The 15,403-nt window shown below is 40.5% G+C and overlaps 1 protein-coding gene across 1 annotated transcript; it reads right to left on the reverse strand.

Moving 5' to 3' along the window:
• Positions 1–1,050: 1,050 nt before the first annotated feature.
• LOC110733403 (peroxisomal nicotinamide adenine dinucleotide carrier-like) lies at positions 1,051–14,383 on the reverse strand. Its single transcript, XM_021913448.1, has 11 exons — positions 14,166–14,383; positions 13,972–14,049; positions 13,787–13,861; positions 6,961–7,091; positions 5,613–5,667; positions 4,733–4,837; positions 4,276–4,344; positions 4,039–4,146; positions 3,798–3,866; positions 3,208–3,262; positions 1,051–1,639 (listed from the first exon to the last, which is right to left on the reverse strand). The coding sequence occupies exons 1-11, from the start codon at positions 14,244–14,246 to the stop codon at positions 1,455–1,457; spliced, it is 1,011 nt and encodes a 336-aa protein (XP_021769140.1). The 5' UTR covers positions 14,247–14,383; the 3' UTR covers positions 1,051–1,454.
• Between the last annotated feature and the right edge of the window lie 1,020 nt (positions 14,384–15,403).

Below are 15,403 nucleotides of genomic sequence, written 5' to 3' on the forward strand. Positions count from 1 at the left end.
TGTGGCCATTCAATGGGTTGGGTAGTTGTGAGATTTTTTTTTTTCCTGTTTTTCTTAAAGGAGTGTGAGATCTTTATTTTATTTTGAAAGGTTACCATATACAGTATATAGCTTTTAGAGCTATAAATAATTATTTCCGAGTAATATTTTTACTAATTTTATACTCCGTATTATATTAATTTAAGAATCTGTTATAAAATAATGGACTAATTAGTGTAATTAATGTTATATTTTCATTTTTTTTTTCATTTATAACTATACCCTTATATAGGATTGTAACAACTAACAAACACAAGTATTGTTTCAATTTTTTTTTTTTTTAAAAAAAAAAAAAAAAAAAAAAAAAAAACTTGTAACTATTACAACTTACAAGTGCTTCTTCACATGATGTATTTATTTATTTGTAAAGGATCTTCATATGTAATTTAGGGTGACTTAACCATGCGTATACATTATGATCATTCCTATACTTGATTGTTAAGGGGTAGACCATAGTCATGTAAACTTTTACATGGACAAGGAGGCCTGGCCTGCTAATTCTCCTTCGTAGGCTCACACCGTAGAAGTACTCGTAGCAAATTTCCCTTCTAACTCCTATTGAATATGAAAATAGACCCCTAAATGAAAACTCAATGAACAATTTAAAAAGATGGATAAGTAATTTTCAAGTGCACAATAAGAATAATTTCTCCATTTTTTTGTTTCCAAATTATTGAAAAGGCATAGCATATACTGTATCGAATTCCTATTTTTATGAATCACGAACGACGCAAGACATAGCTTGAAAGGATCGTATATGAATATAGCAATCTAACTAAAATAAAGCGACTATACGAAGGAAAGAAAGGAAGGGTACTTTTCATTAACGATTGTCACACTTTCTCCTCCAGCTAAGGCAAAGGAACATCATTTTACTTGGTTTTGAATCTTGTGATCATCCTTTTGAACTCCAGTAAACATCAGTGTAGACTTTAGTGCCAGACAATAGCAAGGGACTATCGTACATTTAGTTGTAGCTATCCCTGTCGTCATAACCTCAAATATAAGGTGTATACGGAAAGCAGAATGCTTTAATAATTTACCACTATGCTGAAGCGCTGAGCTCCAATGGCGCGAATACATGATTTAATATGTGTTTGACAAAAAAAATCAATATGAATAACACGATAATTAAGAGGAGCTATCCCTCAGGCTTACAAATCAAGTTAAACATTTTACAATTCGGCTACTTGAAATATGAATCCCTTGCTTGATCATTCATAACAGGAGCTGCACTTCCAGTAACTCACATGATTCCTTCCTTCATCAGAGAATACGTGTTATAGTTGAAGCCCATAAATTGGCTCAACTCAGCCAGGATTTTACTTCACTTTTTTCTTTTTTCTTTTTTTTTTTTTTTTTTTTTTTTGCAGCTGGAAAGGAATACCTCCGGTGAGTATAAAACAAGTCTACAACTATTGAGGTTTTGATAAGGCACCATTCTTTGAAAGCAATAAACGTGCTCCTTTCACTAATTCCTCCTTAATCATAAATAGAACGGCAGCTGCAAGAACACTTTGTACAATCTTTGTGCTCATCCCTTTGTAAAATCCAGACAAACCCTCATTATTAACTATCTTCGTGAGCGCATCAAATGTACCTGAAATGGTAGAAGCAAAAAAATAAGTGAATAGCACAGCATACACAAGAAGTTCAATCATAAACACAAAAGAGTGGAAGAAATCATATAAACTTCTCGCTGTCTAATGTACACCTCCACAAGCATGGTCATGGCCTTGAGTAGAGAAATGAATTATCAATAATAGCCAATATTGGCAAAAGTTCCACAAGTTACTGTGTGGCTCATTCTAGGTTGCAAAGTAATGGCCCGGGTTAATAAGTATAGAAAAAATAAGTTAGATAGATTAAGTTCAAGAAAAATAAGGCCATCCAAGTTCAATTTACGGCTAAAATAATTTCTCGTGAGTTCAAATGCAAATAACAAAGTTAATAGAATGCACCCTATACAGTTAATAGAAAGCGAAGTAATATATATGGGGTATAATTAGGTCCTGAAAGTCATAATCATCCCACTAATGCATCCATCAAGTTATGGACGTCTGCAACATTACTAGTAAAATTCTGCTACTGTTGAAGTCATCTTGGTCCTTCAGTAAGACACATGACTTTTTTTTACAAGTAGAGTTAGTGGACATATGAGTAACATTTGAAACATTGAAAGGTAAGAACATTGTTTAAAGGCCCACAGTGGTACCCTTCTCATGCTTCTTGGGTCCTCAAAAAAGTTGAGGAAGTGATAAGTAATAAACAGTTAGCAAATGGTGGTGATGTGGTTATAATGACCTGCAACAGGGCCTTTCAAATTGGATTGGTCTAATTCTGTTGGGTATTCTTTTCTTCCATACACACAAATAGATTAAAGGGGGTCAAATGCTTGGTAGGCTTTCTAAGTTCTACCTGCACCATATAGGATCACACATGCTGTCTGTGATTCACACAAAAGACAGCTGGCCGTTGGGCCCCTCCTATGTTCTTTTGTGTTTATCCACGCTATGTTTGGATGGCTGCATTTCATGAAAAACAAACTCTACCCACGCCTCATGACTGGAAGATCATTGTTAATTACCTGATTCGGAGGGTAAAGGGAAAATCTGGTGATACTCAGATTGTGTGCTGTAATTCCTAGAAGTATTGGTACAATATGGGAAGCTAGGAACCCTCAGATATATGTCATTTAGCCTAGTAATCCTATCGTGATTGCTGAAAATCTTTTTTTATTATCAGTTGTAGATACCAGGCAAGTACTATGAAGTATGGTTTTCCTTCAATTATAATTCTGTAATGTGGATGTGCCTGAAGACAAGGGAAACAGGTCATTGAAGGTGGCTCTAAGATTATGTACCTATGGCCTTATAGGAGTCTCCATTTCACCTCAACTCTTCATCTTGCTTCTTGTAAGTTGTAACTCCAATATGGTTTTGAACAGTTGAATGATGAACATGGAAATTTTCCTAAGAAAGATAATCGAACACTAACACAAGCACCCAAGTCTGAGAGACAGAGGTTAAGCGAAAGGTCATATTTGTACATCTTCACCTTCCAAGAGCCTGATCCTCAATATACAGAACACTAGTTGGTGTTGTATTTTAGAATTGGGTCGTTGGATCAAAAAATGGGAGAAAATGATTAAGCCAAAAATTTACATGCCTTTGTAGTGATGCTTTGTGTCTGTGCCAGCAATTTGCTTTGCTTGAAGCCTCGACTGCAAAGAGGAATAATACAAATAATTAGATGGCTTTTATACTTTGCATATAAATGGTGTTTGGGACATGACAACACAAAAAGGTTTAAATTAAAGGAATGCGAGGGAAGGGGCAATGAAAGTCAGCCTAATCATCTAATCTGCTCCAACGAACCTTAGTCAAAATAATTTGTCATTTTTCTGCACCCATCGGACAGCAGCTTTGTCAGCCATGTCAGGGGTTCCTAAGGGATCAATCCACTTTGTGTATATTGACTGAACGCAAAGGCCTAACTAATTTTCTGACTTACTTCAAAGAATAAAATAACTTTTGTTGTGGATTTTTTCAGGTGGGGGGACTGATGATCTTTAATTAGATGTGTTAATGTTGCATACAACTAATTCTAGCCAGATCTTGCCCTAGATAAATAAGTAGAAGGTTGTTGGCTTGTTGCTGTAATGAGAATATAACCAAATTCAAGATGTCCATCTGTGTAAATTTTCACCGCCAACCACTTTCTTAAAACCAGCTGTTAAAAACATATGAAGTCTTTACCTTTACCACCAAAAGGGGATATGTCACGACAGTAGCTCCAAGCTTTGCTACAGCCCCAAGTAAAAATATCTACTAACACAAATACAAACAATTCAAATGGATTAAAAATTAATAGACAGCGAAGAAGAGAATTGGGAAAAGGGGGAGTGCAGTTTTTTAAACAAGCAGGAAATGAACAAGCCACAAATGTGATGCCCAGAATTTGGTGACGCATGACTTCTAAATTCAGATAAGTACTAACCTCTAAAGCAGTTACTCCCTTGCTATCATTTTTATTCATTGCACGCCTCTGCCTCAGCTTTTTCAATAGGGTCTCATACAGCATGAACTGTATAGATGGATTGCTTACCTGGAAACCCATTACACATGGTCAATCACATACCTTTTTTACAAAAGAAAATAATATATATATATATATATATTATTATTATTATTATTATATATATATATATATATAAAATAACCTGAGGATATATACCATTATCAATGTTGGTATTACACCTTTCCAAAAGCCCCAAAATCCAGCTTCATCATAAACTTCTTGAATCTACAAAATACTACTGCTTGTTAGAGCAAGAAACAGTGCACTCGAAGACCACTCCCAAATTTAAAGAACGAGCTAGATGCACAATCAAGAAGCACCATAAAACTTGTTTATAAATAAAAGACAGGTCATTTTAAAATAGAAGCCCTGTGTCAAGAACTCAAGTTTGTGTACATTTATGATCCCTCTTCTTTGGCACAATAAGCGAACATACAGGAAAAAGAAGCTTATTCTTGTTGGGGCTGGGGGTGGGGGGAATAAAAAGGAGAAATTCAGCCCTTGAACAAGATGCTTATACAATTCTAAACATGGCAATCATAGGATTGAAAACAACTAAAACAAATAAGCTCTAAGGAAAAGAAGAGAGTAAAAAGGCATAACAATTACATACTGCATGGCTAGTTCCATAAGGTGGTGGCTCCATTGCAACTAAACTATCTTCAGGAGATCTTATAGCTTGATTGGGCTGTACTTTCTTGGAAGCCTTAGTGTGCGTCTGTGGAAAGTAAAGAAAAATTAGCATTATGTACAAAGAAATGTAGTCGAATGCAATTGGACAATATGCCTGAAAAATTTCTCAGGGTGTTTGATAGAAAAAGGAGGCAACAACATGTAACATATATAATTATATACTCAGAAAAAACCAACTTGACAATTACTTCCATGGATTAGGAATCTAACAGGATTCAAGTGGAACAGATAGGGGTCAGGGGCAATCAAAAAATTAGCAAAAACAGCATGCCCAAAGATTGGTATGGGAATATATAACTCCCAAAGATTTGATCGATAAGCAGATTGATCTCAGTTCAAGTGTTATGGTGTCATATCCGGCTAGTCTTATCTCCCACCCAGTATTGAGATTCCAACAATATTTTAGGAAGCTTATAGAGTATCTTGCTTAGCTTAAAATCTAGTGAGTATCAATACCATCCAGACTTGATAAAACTTCAGCCATAAACAACGGGGGTAAAGAATCAAGGGAGAAGACACAACACTAACCAATATGCGAATCTGAAATTACTATTGATTAATGGACTGGAAATAAATTAAAAATTCACTAAATCTAAACAAATGAACATGTTTGTTCCAGTAGGAGAGGAATTGTAGCAGCAGCAAAACAAATTCAATACAAACAAAAACAATAACACCACCCAGATAGCTGGTGGGCAAGCGAGCAAGAAATAGATGTGATCAAAGGAGTGAAGGTGTTTAAAGAAGTCGACGTAAAGTAAAATATATTCCTTATTGTGCTTCAGTTTGAAACTTCTTACCTGCATCCGAATGACAATAACCCATATGGGATTTGTCAGCAACACATTTGTACACCTAAAAGAATGGAGACAAAAGGAACTTAGATAGTGCCTTACTGTAAGTACAGGTTACAGAGAAATAGGATCAAATCAGGCTCTATAAAACAAATTTAGGAACTAAGAGTGTGTTGATCATATAATAAAGCATTAATTACATGTAATGGTATTATTTGACTAGCACAAATAAATTATCAGTATAAAATAACAATCCAATCATGACCCATTGAATGTGGGATCTATGATAAGATGTAGCGCACCTTACAATAGTATGGTAAGGGTGGACAAGGCATGCAAAGGCCACAGTAACATACATACACATAAGAAACAAGCGACAATAACACAATTACAAAATGTATGAAATGCTAACTGGCAAATACATATTCACAAAGGAATGAAAAATTGAAAATAACACACTAATCAAAAACTTCAAAAAAAAAAAAAGGGAAATAATTCATTATAAACCTTCTTTGAAAAAAATCAAAATATATGAACTCCACAAAGTCCCACTACGAGTCATGCCATCAAAGTCAAAGTTGGGACTTTTTGTTGGGAAAATCAAGCACGATGTTTCATTAATGAGTATCTATTAAAAAAAATAGTCATAAGAAGCAGATTTAATGGGTAGGCAAATTGTTCAAGTGTCCAAACATCCTCCTATACACAAGATTGAACTTGTATTTCCTTACCACGGGCAAGAGCTGGCACTGGAAAGTGAATTAAACTCCAATAGCAATTTTACAAAGACAAAGCATGATACAAGACATGCGACATGTGATATGCATTTATACATATGCTTGATTTGGACACCTACGTTACACTAACAGGGGAAAAGTAGCTACTTTGAAAGAGTTTCCCCACCTCGCATCATATGGTGCAAAAAAAATTTAACAAACATATCACATACTCTTTTCATGCTGCCAGCTACCCATACAAATATACAATGTCATAGTTTGCAAAATAAACCTATAAGAAAGTAAAAGAGGCAAAGTCATGTTTGAAACACCTCAAAATTACTTGTAAACCTAAATTTCAGAGAATGAGTGAAACTCTGCATGTTTCGATATTTATGGAACGGACGAAGCTTTTTTTTTTTTAATTTGTTGGGCTCAAGTCGTGCAATTATAGAGCTTTCGCTCATGTAATCTGTTCAATACCAGACTTCTGGGTTATCAAATTTTGAGGTGTTCCAAACATGACTTTGCCTCTTGTACTTTGTTAATCTAGAGTTAGAAAGGCGAGGAATAAATAAAACAACAAAACAAAATTATAGAATATCTAATACAGAGAACAAAATTGGAAAAGTAATTACCCAGACATAGCAGCCACAATTAACGATGACAACATACCAACAGATCCATCCCCAAGTCCTCTCTTCCTGCGGTCAAGAGCAATAGCTTCAACCTTATTCCTGAATATTTGATAGAAATAATAGTAAACACCCTGTATCATAAGAATATCAAATGAGGATCCAAGAAGAGAAATCAACAAGCAAGTTCAAAACCACCCAAAGGTTAAAGACCAACTTCAGCTTGTAAAACATGTTGAATGACATAGTAACCTAGCTTCTAATCACCATCCCCCACATCTAAATGCCTTGCACAAAAGGCGAGGAGGCAAGGGGAAGGAGATGGGTGCAATAAAGGTTGTATTTGAGTCTTTATATGGTTGCGAAATAAACTGTAGATGTAATAAGAAAGAACCAGGCATAACAATAACTTTATTCACTCATTAATAAGAAAGCATACTGTTCTTGTATGCCCTATAATTCATTAATTAGCCATGTGCAACGAATGCCGTGGGTAGCAAGCACAACAAGGATTGGATCACCTATGAGCGCAAAAGGAAGAAGGGGCAGCAGCTGCAAGGCCCATCAGAGGAGCCACCAAATCAAGCTAATGATTGCTGGCAGAGCCCTCTCTAAGAATGACAGCTGCTACTTATTTTGTCCTCTTCCTTTTTTTGGCTGATTGTGTACATATAAGTAAAGGGGGAGTAGGAGTGTGCGGGGTAGCTGGTAATTTGTAAACCTTAGAGTGTAGAGCATTGTGCCCTAAAGGTGCTAGTAGAGAGTAGTGGCCTCAAGCCACCTTGTTGCAAGATTCAATCTTTATTCAATGAAATAGCTGCCTTCTTCCCTAAAAATATCATCTTTATTGCTTTCAAATCCCAATATTACAGTAAAGCACAAGTAAAACGTTACAAGTGGTATCAGAGCAGGCGGTCCTGCGACCTCCGGCACCGGCAACCACCGTCCTTCCGGACTCTGTCGATTAAAAAATAAATAAATAAAAAATAGAAAAATGGTGACCTCCGCAACTCAGAGGTGCGAAGCCTTGGAAGACCAAATGACGGGGGTTCGAACCCATCTGGAGACCTTGGAGACAGCAATGAAGACTCAGGAGGAGACAATGGAGGAGGCTGTTCAACGACTCGATAATCGATTCGAGTTATTTCGAAGCTCAGATGACGGTCAATACCACCACTCAAGCTCAGTTCTTCGAGGAGCTGCGAACCTTGGTGAATCAGAGGAATCATGAACAAGGGCAGGGTGGAACCTTTATGATGCGCAACTGGAATGAGTCGAACGGCGGCGGCGACAACCGGTGGAAGCCAAGGAAGCTAGACATGCCGCTCTTTGAAGGCGTAGATCCCGACGGATGGATACTTAAGGGGGAGAAGTACTTCCAACACTACAACCTCACGGAGGAACAGAAGTTGCAAGCCGCCGTCTCCGCCGTAGAGGGTGATGCCCTGAGGTGGTTTCAATGGGAAAATCGAAGGCGACCAATTCCAAACTGGGATAGCTTGAAAGCGAGGGTTTTGCGACAATTCCGACCGACTCATGCCGGAAGCCTCCACGAGCAGTGGTTGGCTGCAAGCCAAGAAACCACCGTGTTCGAGTATCGTAAGCGATTTATTGAACTCTCAGCTCCGTTGGAAGATATACCCGAGACTATTATGATGGGCCATTTTATAAATGGGCTCAAGGATGAAATTAAGGCTGATGTGAGACTAATGAATCCCTTCAACCTAGAACAGGCCATGGAAATTGTGGGTCGGGTTGAAGAGAGGAATTGGGTAGGCGAGCAAAAGAAGGCACCCAACTATTTCGGGTCGGGTAAATCAATTGCAAGTGGATCTGGAGCGTCTGGATCCAAACCCGCATCTGGATCGGGTCTCATTAATACATACGGATTTCCAACCCAGCAAGCCTCTTCATTTAAAGGGTGGCCCAAGGCCCCATCTGAATCCCAAGCCTCGGTAAATTTTCCAAGGGCCACCAGCACCGTCTCAGCCAGATCTAACGAGCCGCGGCGGTTGACTGACGCTGAGCATCAAGAAAGAAAGGCGAAAGGGCTGTGCTTTCGCTGTGATGAGCGTTGGAGCGTCGGACACAGGTGTAAGAATAGAGAGATGAGCGTCTTGTTGCTCGGCGATGGAGGCGATGAAGGCGGTGGACCTTCAAAAACGCCGGAAACTGACTCCAGCGAAGACGAGATAGCACCAGGGGCGTCTCTTTGCTCCGTGGTGGGGCTCTATACGCCGCGAACCATGAAACTCGAAGGTAGGGTGGGACCAACTCCGGTGGTAATATTGGTAGATCCGGGGGCAACCCATAATTTTATCGCCGATGACTTGGTGGTAGAAGCAGGGGTGCCGGTGGAGGACGACCATGAGTTCAACGTTTCTCCGGGGAACGGCGACATCATTGTGGGAAGAGGCAGGTGTAAAGGGGTGAGGGTCGTTCTTAAGGAGGGGTTCGTGGTGGTGGATAACTTCCTTCCACTCCGCCTGGGCAACGCCAGCTTGATCTTAGGGATCGAGTGGCTAGGACCCGTGGTTCATAATTGGAAGACTCACCTCATGAGTTTTCGAGTGGGTGAAGAGAAGGTTACATTGAGGGGCAATCCTACCTTGGAACGCACCAAGATCACTCTCAAAGCAATGCTCCGCACCTTGCGCCACGAAGGTGGGGGATTATGGCTGGAAATTAACTGCGTGGAGGCGGTGGGAAAAAAGACAGAAGGAGAAACCGCCGTGCCAGGGTGGTTAGCCAGCATTCTAGAGCAGTTTCAAGGGGTTTTTTCACCAGCAAATGGACTACCACCGAAGCGGGGGCACGAACATGCCATTGTGTTGAGGGAGGGAAGTAACCCGGTAAGCGTAAGGCCATACCGATACCCTCAAAGATGAAATTGAGAGATTAATTAAGGAGATGCTTGAAGCGGGTATCATTAAGCCGTCGGTCAGTCCATTCTCTAGCCCGGTTTTGTTGGTCAAGAAGAAGGACGGGTCTTGGAGGTTCTGCGTGGACTATCGGGCCTTGAATCGGGAAACAATTCCCGATAAATATCCTATCCCAATCATCGATGAATTACTCGACGAACTCCATGGGGCAGCAATATTCTCTAAACTCGACCTTAAGTCGGGTTATCATCAGATTTTGGTACGAGAGGAGGACACGCACAAAACAGCCTTTCATACTCACGAAGGCCATTATGAATTATTAGTCATGCCCTTCGGCCTCACGAATGCACCGGCCACCTTCCAAGCCCTCATGAATAAGGTGTTCCGACCGTTCTTGAGAAAGTTTGTGCTAGTGTTCTTCGATGACATACTCATCTATAGCCCCGATAGAGAGAGAGTCACTTGGAACACATGAGAGTAGTGTTGTCCAAATTACAAGAGCATTGCTTGGTGGCTAATTTCAAGAAATGCGAGTTTGGTCAGTCTAAGGTGGCATATTTGGGGCATGTGGTGTCGAAAGAAGGGGTGGCAGTGGATTCGGAGAAGGTGAAGTCTATGGTTGATTGGCCAATTCCACAAAACCTGAAGGAGTTGCGCGGATTTCTTGGATTGACCGACTATTACCGGAAGTTTATTAAGGGATACGCTCAAATTGCCAGACCACTAACGGAGCAGCTGCGTAAGGACAGTTTTGGGTGGTCATCGGAGGCTACAGCCGCCCTTGAACGGCTAAAGGGGGCAATGACTTCATCCCCTGTTTTAGTGATGCCAAATTTCAGCAAGAAATTTGTAATTGAAGCAGATGCCTCGGGCTTTGGGTTGGGGGTTGTCTTGATGCAAGAATCGAGGCCAATAGCTTTCTTTAGCAAGTTACTAGGCCCTAGGTCGCAAGCCAAGGCTATATATGAGAAGGAATTGATGGCAATCTGCTTGGCCGTGGTTAAATGGCGGCATTATTTACTTGGACGTCACTTTGTGGTAAGAACGGACCAACAAAGTCTAAAGTATGTGATGGAGCAAAGGGAAGTGAATGGAGAGTGCCAAAAATGGGTTCGGAAATTATTGGGCTTCGACTTCGAGATCCAATTCAAGCCCGGTGCGAGTAATAGAGTGGCGGATGCTCTGTCCCGCAAGGGTGGGAGTGTTGAAGAGCTGGCAGCCTTGGTTTCAGTTTCAAAGGTTGATTGGGAAGGGCTAGAGAGGGAGGTGAGAGCTGATGAAGACCTTGGCAAAATTATGGGAGACTTGGCAGTAGGGCAGGGGGCTCGTGTTGGGTTCACACTCGAAGGAGATAAGCTGCTCTTTAAGGGAAGAGTGGTAATTCCGAGAGAGTCACCATTAATTTCTAAGCTTTTGATCGAATATCACGATAGTCCGGTGGGGGGACCCCAAGGTGAAACAAAAACTTACCTAAGATTGGTTGCCGAATGGTATTGGTTTGGGATGCGTAGGGATGTGGGAATGTATGTCAAGCAATGTGCTACTTGCCAACAAGCCAAACACTCTCAATTGCAACCGGCGGGACTGTTACAACCCTTACCTATTCCAAGGAGTATTTGGGAGGACATCTCAATGGACTTTATAGAAGGGCTGCCCAATTCTAAGGGGATAGACTCAGTGTTAGTGGTAGTTGATAGGTTGTCCAAGTATGCGCACTTCATTGGGTTGAAGCATCCATATAGTGCCTTAACTATTGCGGAGGTGTTCACTAAAGAAGTTGTGAGGCTACATGGGATGCCTATCTCAATTGTGTCGGATAGGGATCGAATCTTCATGAGTGTGTTCTGGAAAGAGCTGTTTAGGTTGCAAGGGACGGACCTCAAGAGAAGTACCGCATACCACCCTCAAACCGACGGCCAAATCGAGGTTGTCAACAAAACCTTGGAAACATACCTACGTTGCTTTGTCAATGGTAAGCCTAAGTCTTGGAGTAAGTGGCTGCATTGGGCTGAATATGCCTACAACACAGCATATCATGCCTCTACTGGGTTTACACCTTTTCGGGTAGTGTATGGGAGGGATCCGCCTAGACTAATCAAGGTGGGAAAGGGACAAACGCCTGTGGATAGGCTGGAGGAGTGGCTGCAGGAGAGAGACTGGGTTTTAGATGACTTGCACATGAATTTGGTTCGGGCACAACAAAGAATGAAGCACAATGCAGATTTGCGAAGGAGGGAGGAGGAATGTCAGGTAGGGGACCTTGTTTACCTGAAATTGCAACCTTATCGACAAAAATCATTAGCAAAGAGACCAAATGAGAAACTAGCTCCTCGTTTCTATGGTCCTTTCAAGGTGCTCCAACGCATTGGTCAAGTGGCTTACAAGCTGGAGCTGCCAGCAACTTGCAAAATCCACCCCGTGTTCCATGTCTCTCAGCTCAAGCGCGCAGTAGGAGACCAAACAGCAAACCCTACCATACCCACCCAACTGACTGAAGAGCTGGAGCTCAGAGCAGAACCTGAAAGTGTGCTGGGTTTAAGGACTGCTAAGAACAACCCAGACATCTTGGAAGTCTTAATTAAGTGGCAGGGACTGCCCTTAATTGAGGCAACTTGGGAAGTGGCTGCCATCATACAAGAGAGATTTCCATCCTTTCACCTTGAGGACAAGGTGACTCTTGTAGGGGGGAAAGATGCAACGAATGCCGTGGGTAGCAAGCACAACAAGGATTGGATCACCTATGAGCGCAAAAGGAAGAAGGGGCAGCAGCTGCAAGGCCCATCAGAGGAGCCACCAAATCAAGCTAATGATTGCTGGCAGAGCCCTCTCTAAGAATGACAGCTGCTACTTATTTTGTCCTCTTCCTTTTTTTGGCTGATTGTGTACATATAAGTAAAGGGGGAGTAGGAGTGTGCGGGGTAGCTGGTAATTTGTAAACCTTAGAGTGTAGAGCATTGTGCCCTAAAGGTGCTAGTAGAGAGTAGTGGCCTCAAGCCACCTTGTTGCAAGATTCAATCTTTATTCAATGAAATAGCTGCCTTCTTCCCTAAAAATATCATCTTTATTGCTTTCAAATCCCAATATTACAGTAAAGCACAAGTAAAACGTTACACCATGTATTTGAGTATACGTCAACTTTAGAACATGTCAATGACAACTACCACCAAGCAAAGTTTTCGAAAAATGAAACAATAGGGAAGCATTTTAATTGCGTAATCAAAGATGAACAAGAAGTTATTAATTTACTGTTCCAGATAAATCTGAGTCATACTATTCTCATGAACCAGCTAGGAATAAATATTGATTGTATGACTTCTCTTTTAGGATCTGCTTTGAGAAAGTCACAGCCTTAGCGAAGTAATATTGTTTCTGATTGCAATATCCTAACTCGAGCCAACAGCCCACCAAAATCACCCATGAAGAAAAAGACAAGACAGCTCGCAGCCTCGCACACATTATTGAACAGCAATAGCAATCCCATATACCCCCAATGCGCAAATAATAGCACAAACTCATGGTTAAAAAACTACGCAAGTTAATGTAACTGAGTGTCCGTAAGAAAAACCAAATATTTCAATTTCATTTCCAAAACATACAAAAATCATATCAATTAATGAGACCTTGAATATGGAAATAAGCTAAATATACAAACAAAATTTACTTCTTCAACCAGCACCATACAAAATGAAGTAGCAATGCCAAATATAACTAATGGACAAACTTAAAAAAATATTCCTTTCATTTCAATTTCAATAGGCCACATTTCAATTTAAGGATGTCCAAAATAAAATTCATCTCTCTTTGGCAAGTTACATTTTGTGTTTCCTCGTATTAATCTCATCATTTGGCATTATACTAAGATACGGAGTAATTATTTTTAAAATATAGTAACCAAATGTGGCATATTAAAGTGCGACGGAGATAAACAATTGACAACATTTTCTCACCTGAGAAGCAGCAGTACCTACTAATGACGGTGTCAAACCTCCATACAGCCTCCCCCATCCTTCATGCTTCACAACCTAAATTTACACCCAAATTCACCCGAAATTCCGAAATCCAGTCAATATTAAAGCTCAATTTGAAGAAATAATACCTTCAAAATAAATTTCAAAAATAATGAAGCAAATACCTGACACATTTGTTCAAGAGTTCCAAGCTTCTTCTTCTCCTTCTTCGTATTCCGATCCGTTTGCTGCCGAGTATTAACCTAATTTCAAACAAATTTCAATAAATTCAAATATAAAACCAATGATCAAAATTAGACCATTGAATTTCAAATTAAGCAAATGAAAAATTGAAAATGAAGAAGAGAGAGAGGAGTACAGTTTGAAGAGGATAAGTGATGAGCTGAGCGATGATACCGCCGCCGGCGCCGGCGAGGCCATTGATGAGAGCATCCGACATACTGCAGCAAAATTGTTGATCGGAAAATGAGGGTTTGTTGATCGATGAGAGGAGAGAGAAAATGAGGGGGGAAAGACGGTATCTTGACTTTGGATGTAGCGAGTGCAAGATCGCTTTCAGTTGTTGCGTTTCAACATCAATTTCATCTAGTTTTATGTCAATAAGGTAGTTGTTGCGTTGGAGTAATTAATCATTCTCCCTAATTATAGCCCACGATATTTGGGGATATTATTATCTATAGTGTCTATTAAAAGGTGTTTTAGATGTTCAAAACATATCATCTTATCTTAATTTTAAAATTTAACATGTTAATTTATCATTCTGTCAAAATAAAAATATTACTATACATCTGTTTGGGTCCAATTTAGTCCAATTGGGCCTAGGCATTAAATGATCCAATTAAAAGCCCAAGGTCAAGGTTCATCTCTCCAATTGTGCTAAAGTCAAAGATCAGTCCTCAAGGCAAGCCAATTGGGCTAAGGCCCAACTTCTCCATGTATGCAGAGGTATAAAAGCCATCAATATTACATTTGTACATTCATTTAAGAAAAAAGCCTCAAGCAATTAATTCTCTTGCATAGTGTTCTCTTTCTACACACTGTACTGACTTTAGCATCGGAGGGGCCTTCCTCGGCAACACCCCCGAGGCTAGTTTACGTGTGTTTACTGTGCAGGAAACCTTCGGCCCAACATTACTTGGATCGAATCTAGTCTTCTCCACTTCATCGGATCTTCGACAAGGTCCCATTGATTTCATCCGAAACAATTTGGCGCCGTCTGTGGGGAAGACTTTCAAAAATCTTTAAGCCAAATTTCTAACCAAGATCATCTTGCAATATTCTTAGTAGCAATGGCTAAGAACCGCAAGAGCAAAGGCCTCCGTCAAGGAGCAGGCGAAAAGCCTAAAACCCCTACACCATCACCCTCGCCGGACCGGAACTCTCCCAAGGGTGCCAGCTCGGGGGGAGGATCATACAGGGAGGATTCCCTTTCTCCCGTAATTCATAACTCTCATCATAGGCCGAGTCACTCTCGGTCTAGCAGGGGTGAGTCCGATCATAGGACACATTCAGTGCCCCAAAGCCAACCATCGACTGTGCGCTCTCATTCCCATACTCGGCCGAGGACCCCTTTGGCGGGGCCCAGCTCGGAGGAGG

Source organism: Chenopodium quinoa, unplaced genomic scaffold, assembly GCF_001683475.1.
Source record: "Chenopodium quinoa cultivar QQ74 unplaced genomic scaffold, ASM168347v1, whole genome shotgun sequence".
Taxonomy (NCBI): domain Eukaryota; kingdom Viridiplantae; phylum Streptophyta; class Magnoliopsida; order Caryophyllales; family Amaranthaceae; genus Chenopodium; species Chenopodium quinoa.

What these genes read in the sequence shown, in the direction of transcription:
- LOC110733403 (XM_021913448.1), bottom strand. Translation starts at nt 14,246, where the DNA reads ATGTCGGATGCTCTCATCAATGGCCTCGCCGGCGCCGGCGGCGGTATC. An exon ending in CTTATGGAACTAGCCATGCA is followed by an intron (nt 4,345 to 4,732) that starts GTATGTAATTGT and finishes AGTATTTTGTAG; the next exon opens with ATTCAAGAAGTTTATGATGA. An exon ending in CACAAAGCATCACTACAAAG is followed by an intron (nt 1,640 to 3,207) that starts GCATGTAAATTT and finishes CTACCATTTCAG; the next exon opens with GTACATTTGATGCGCTCACG.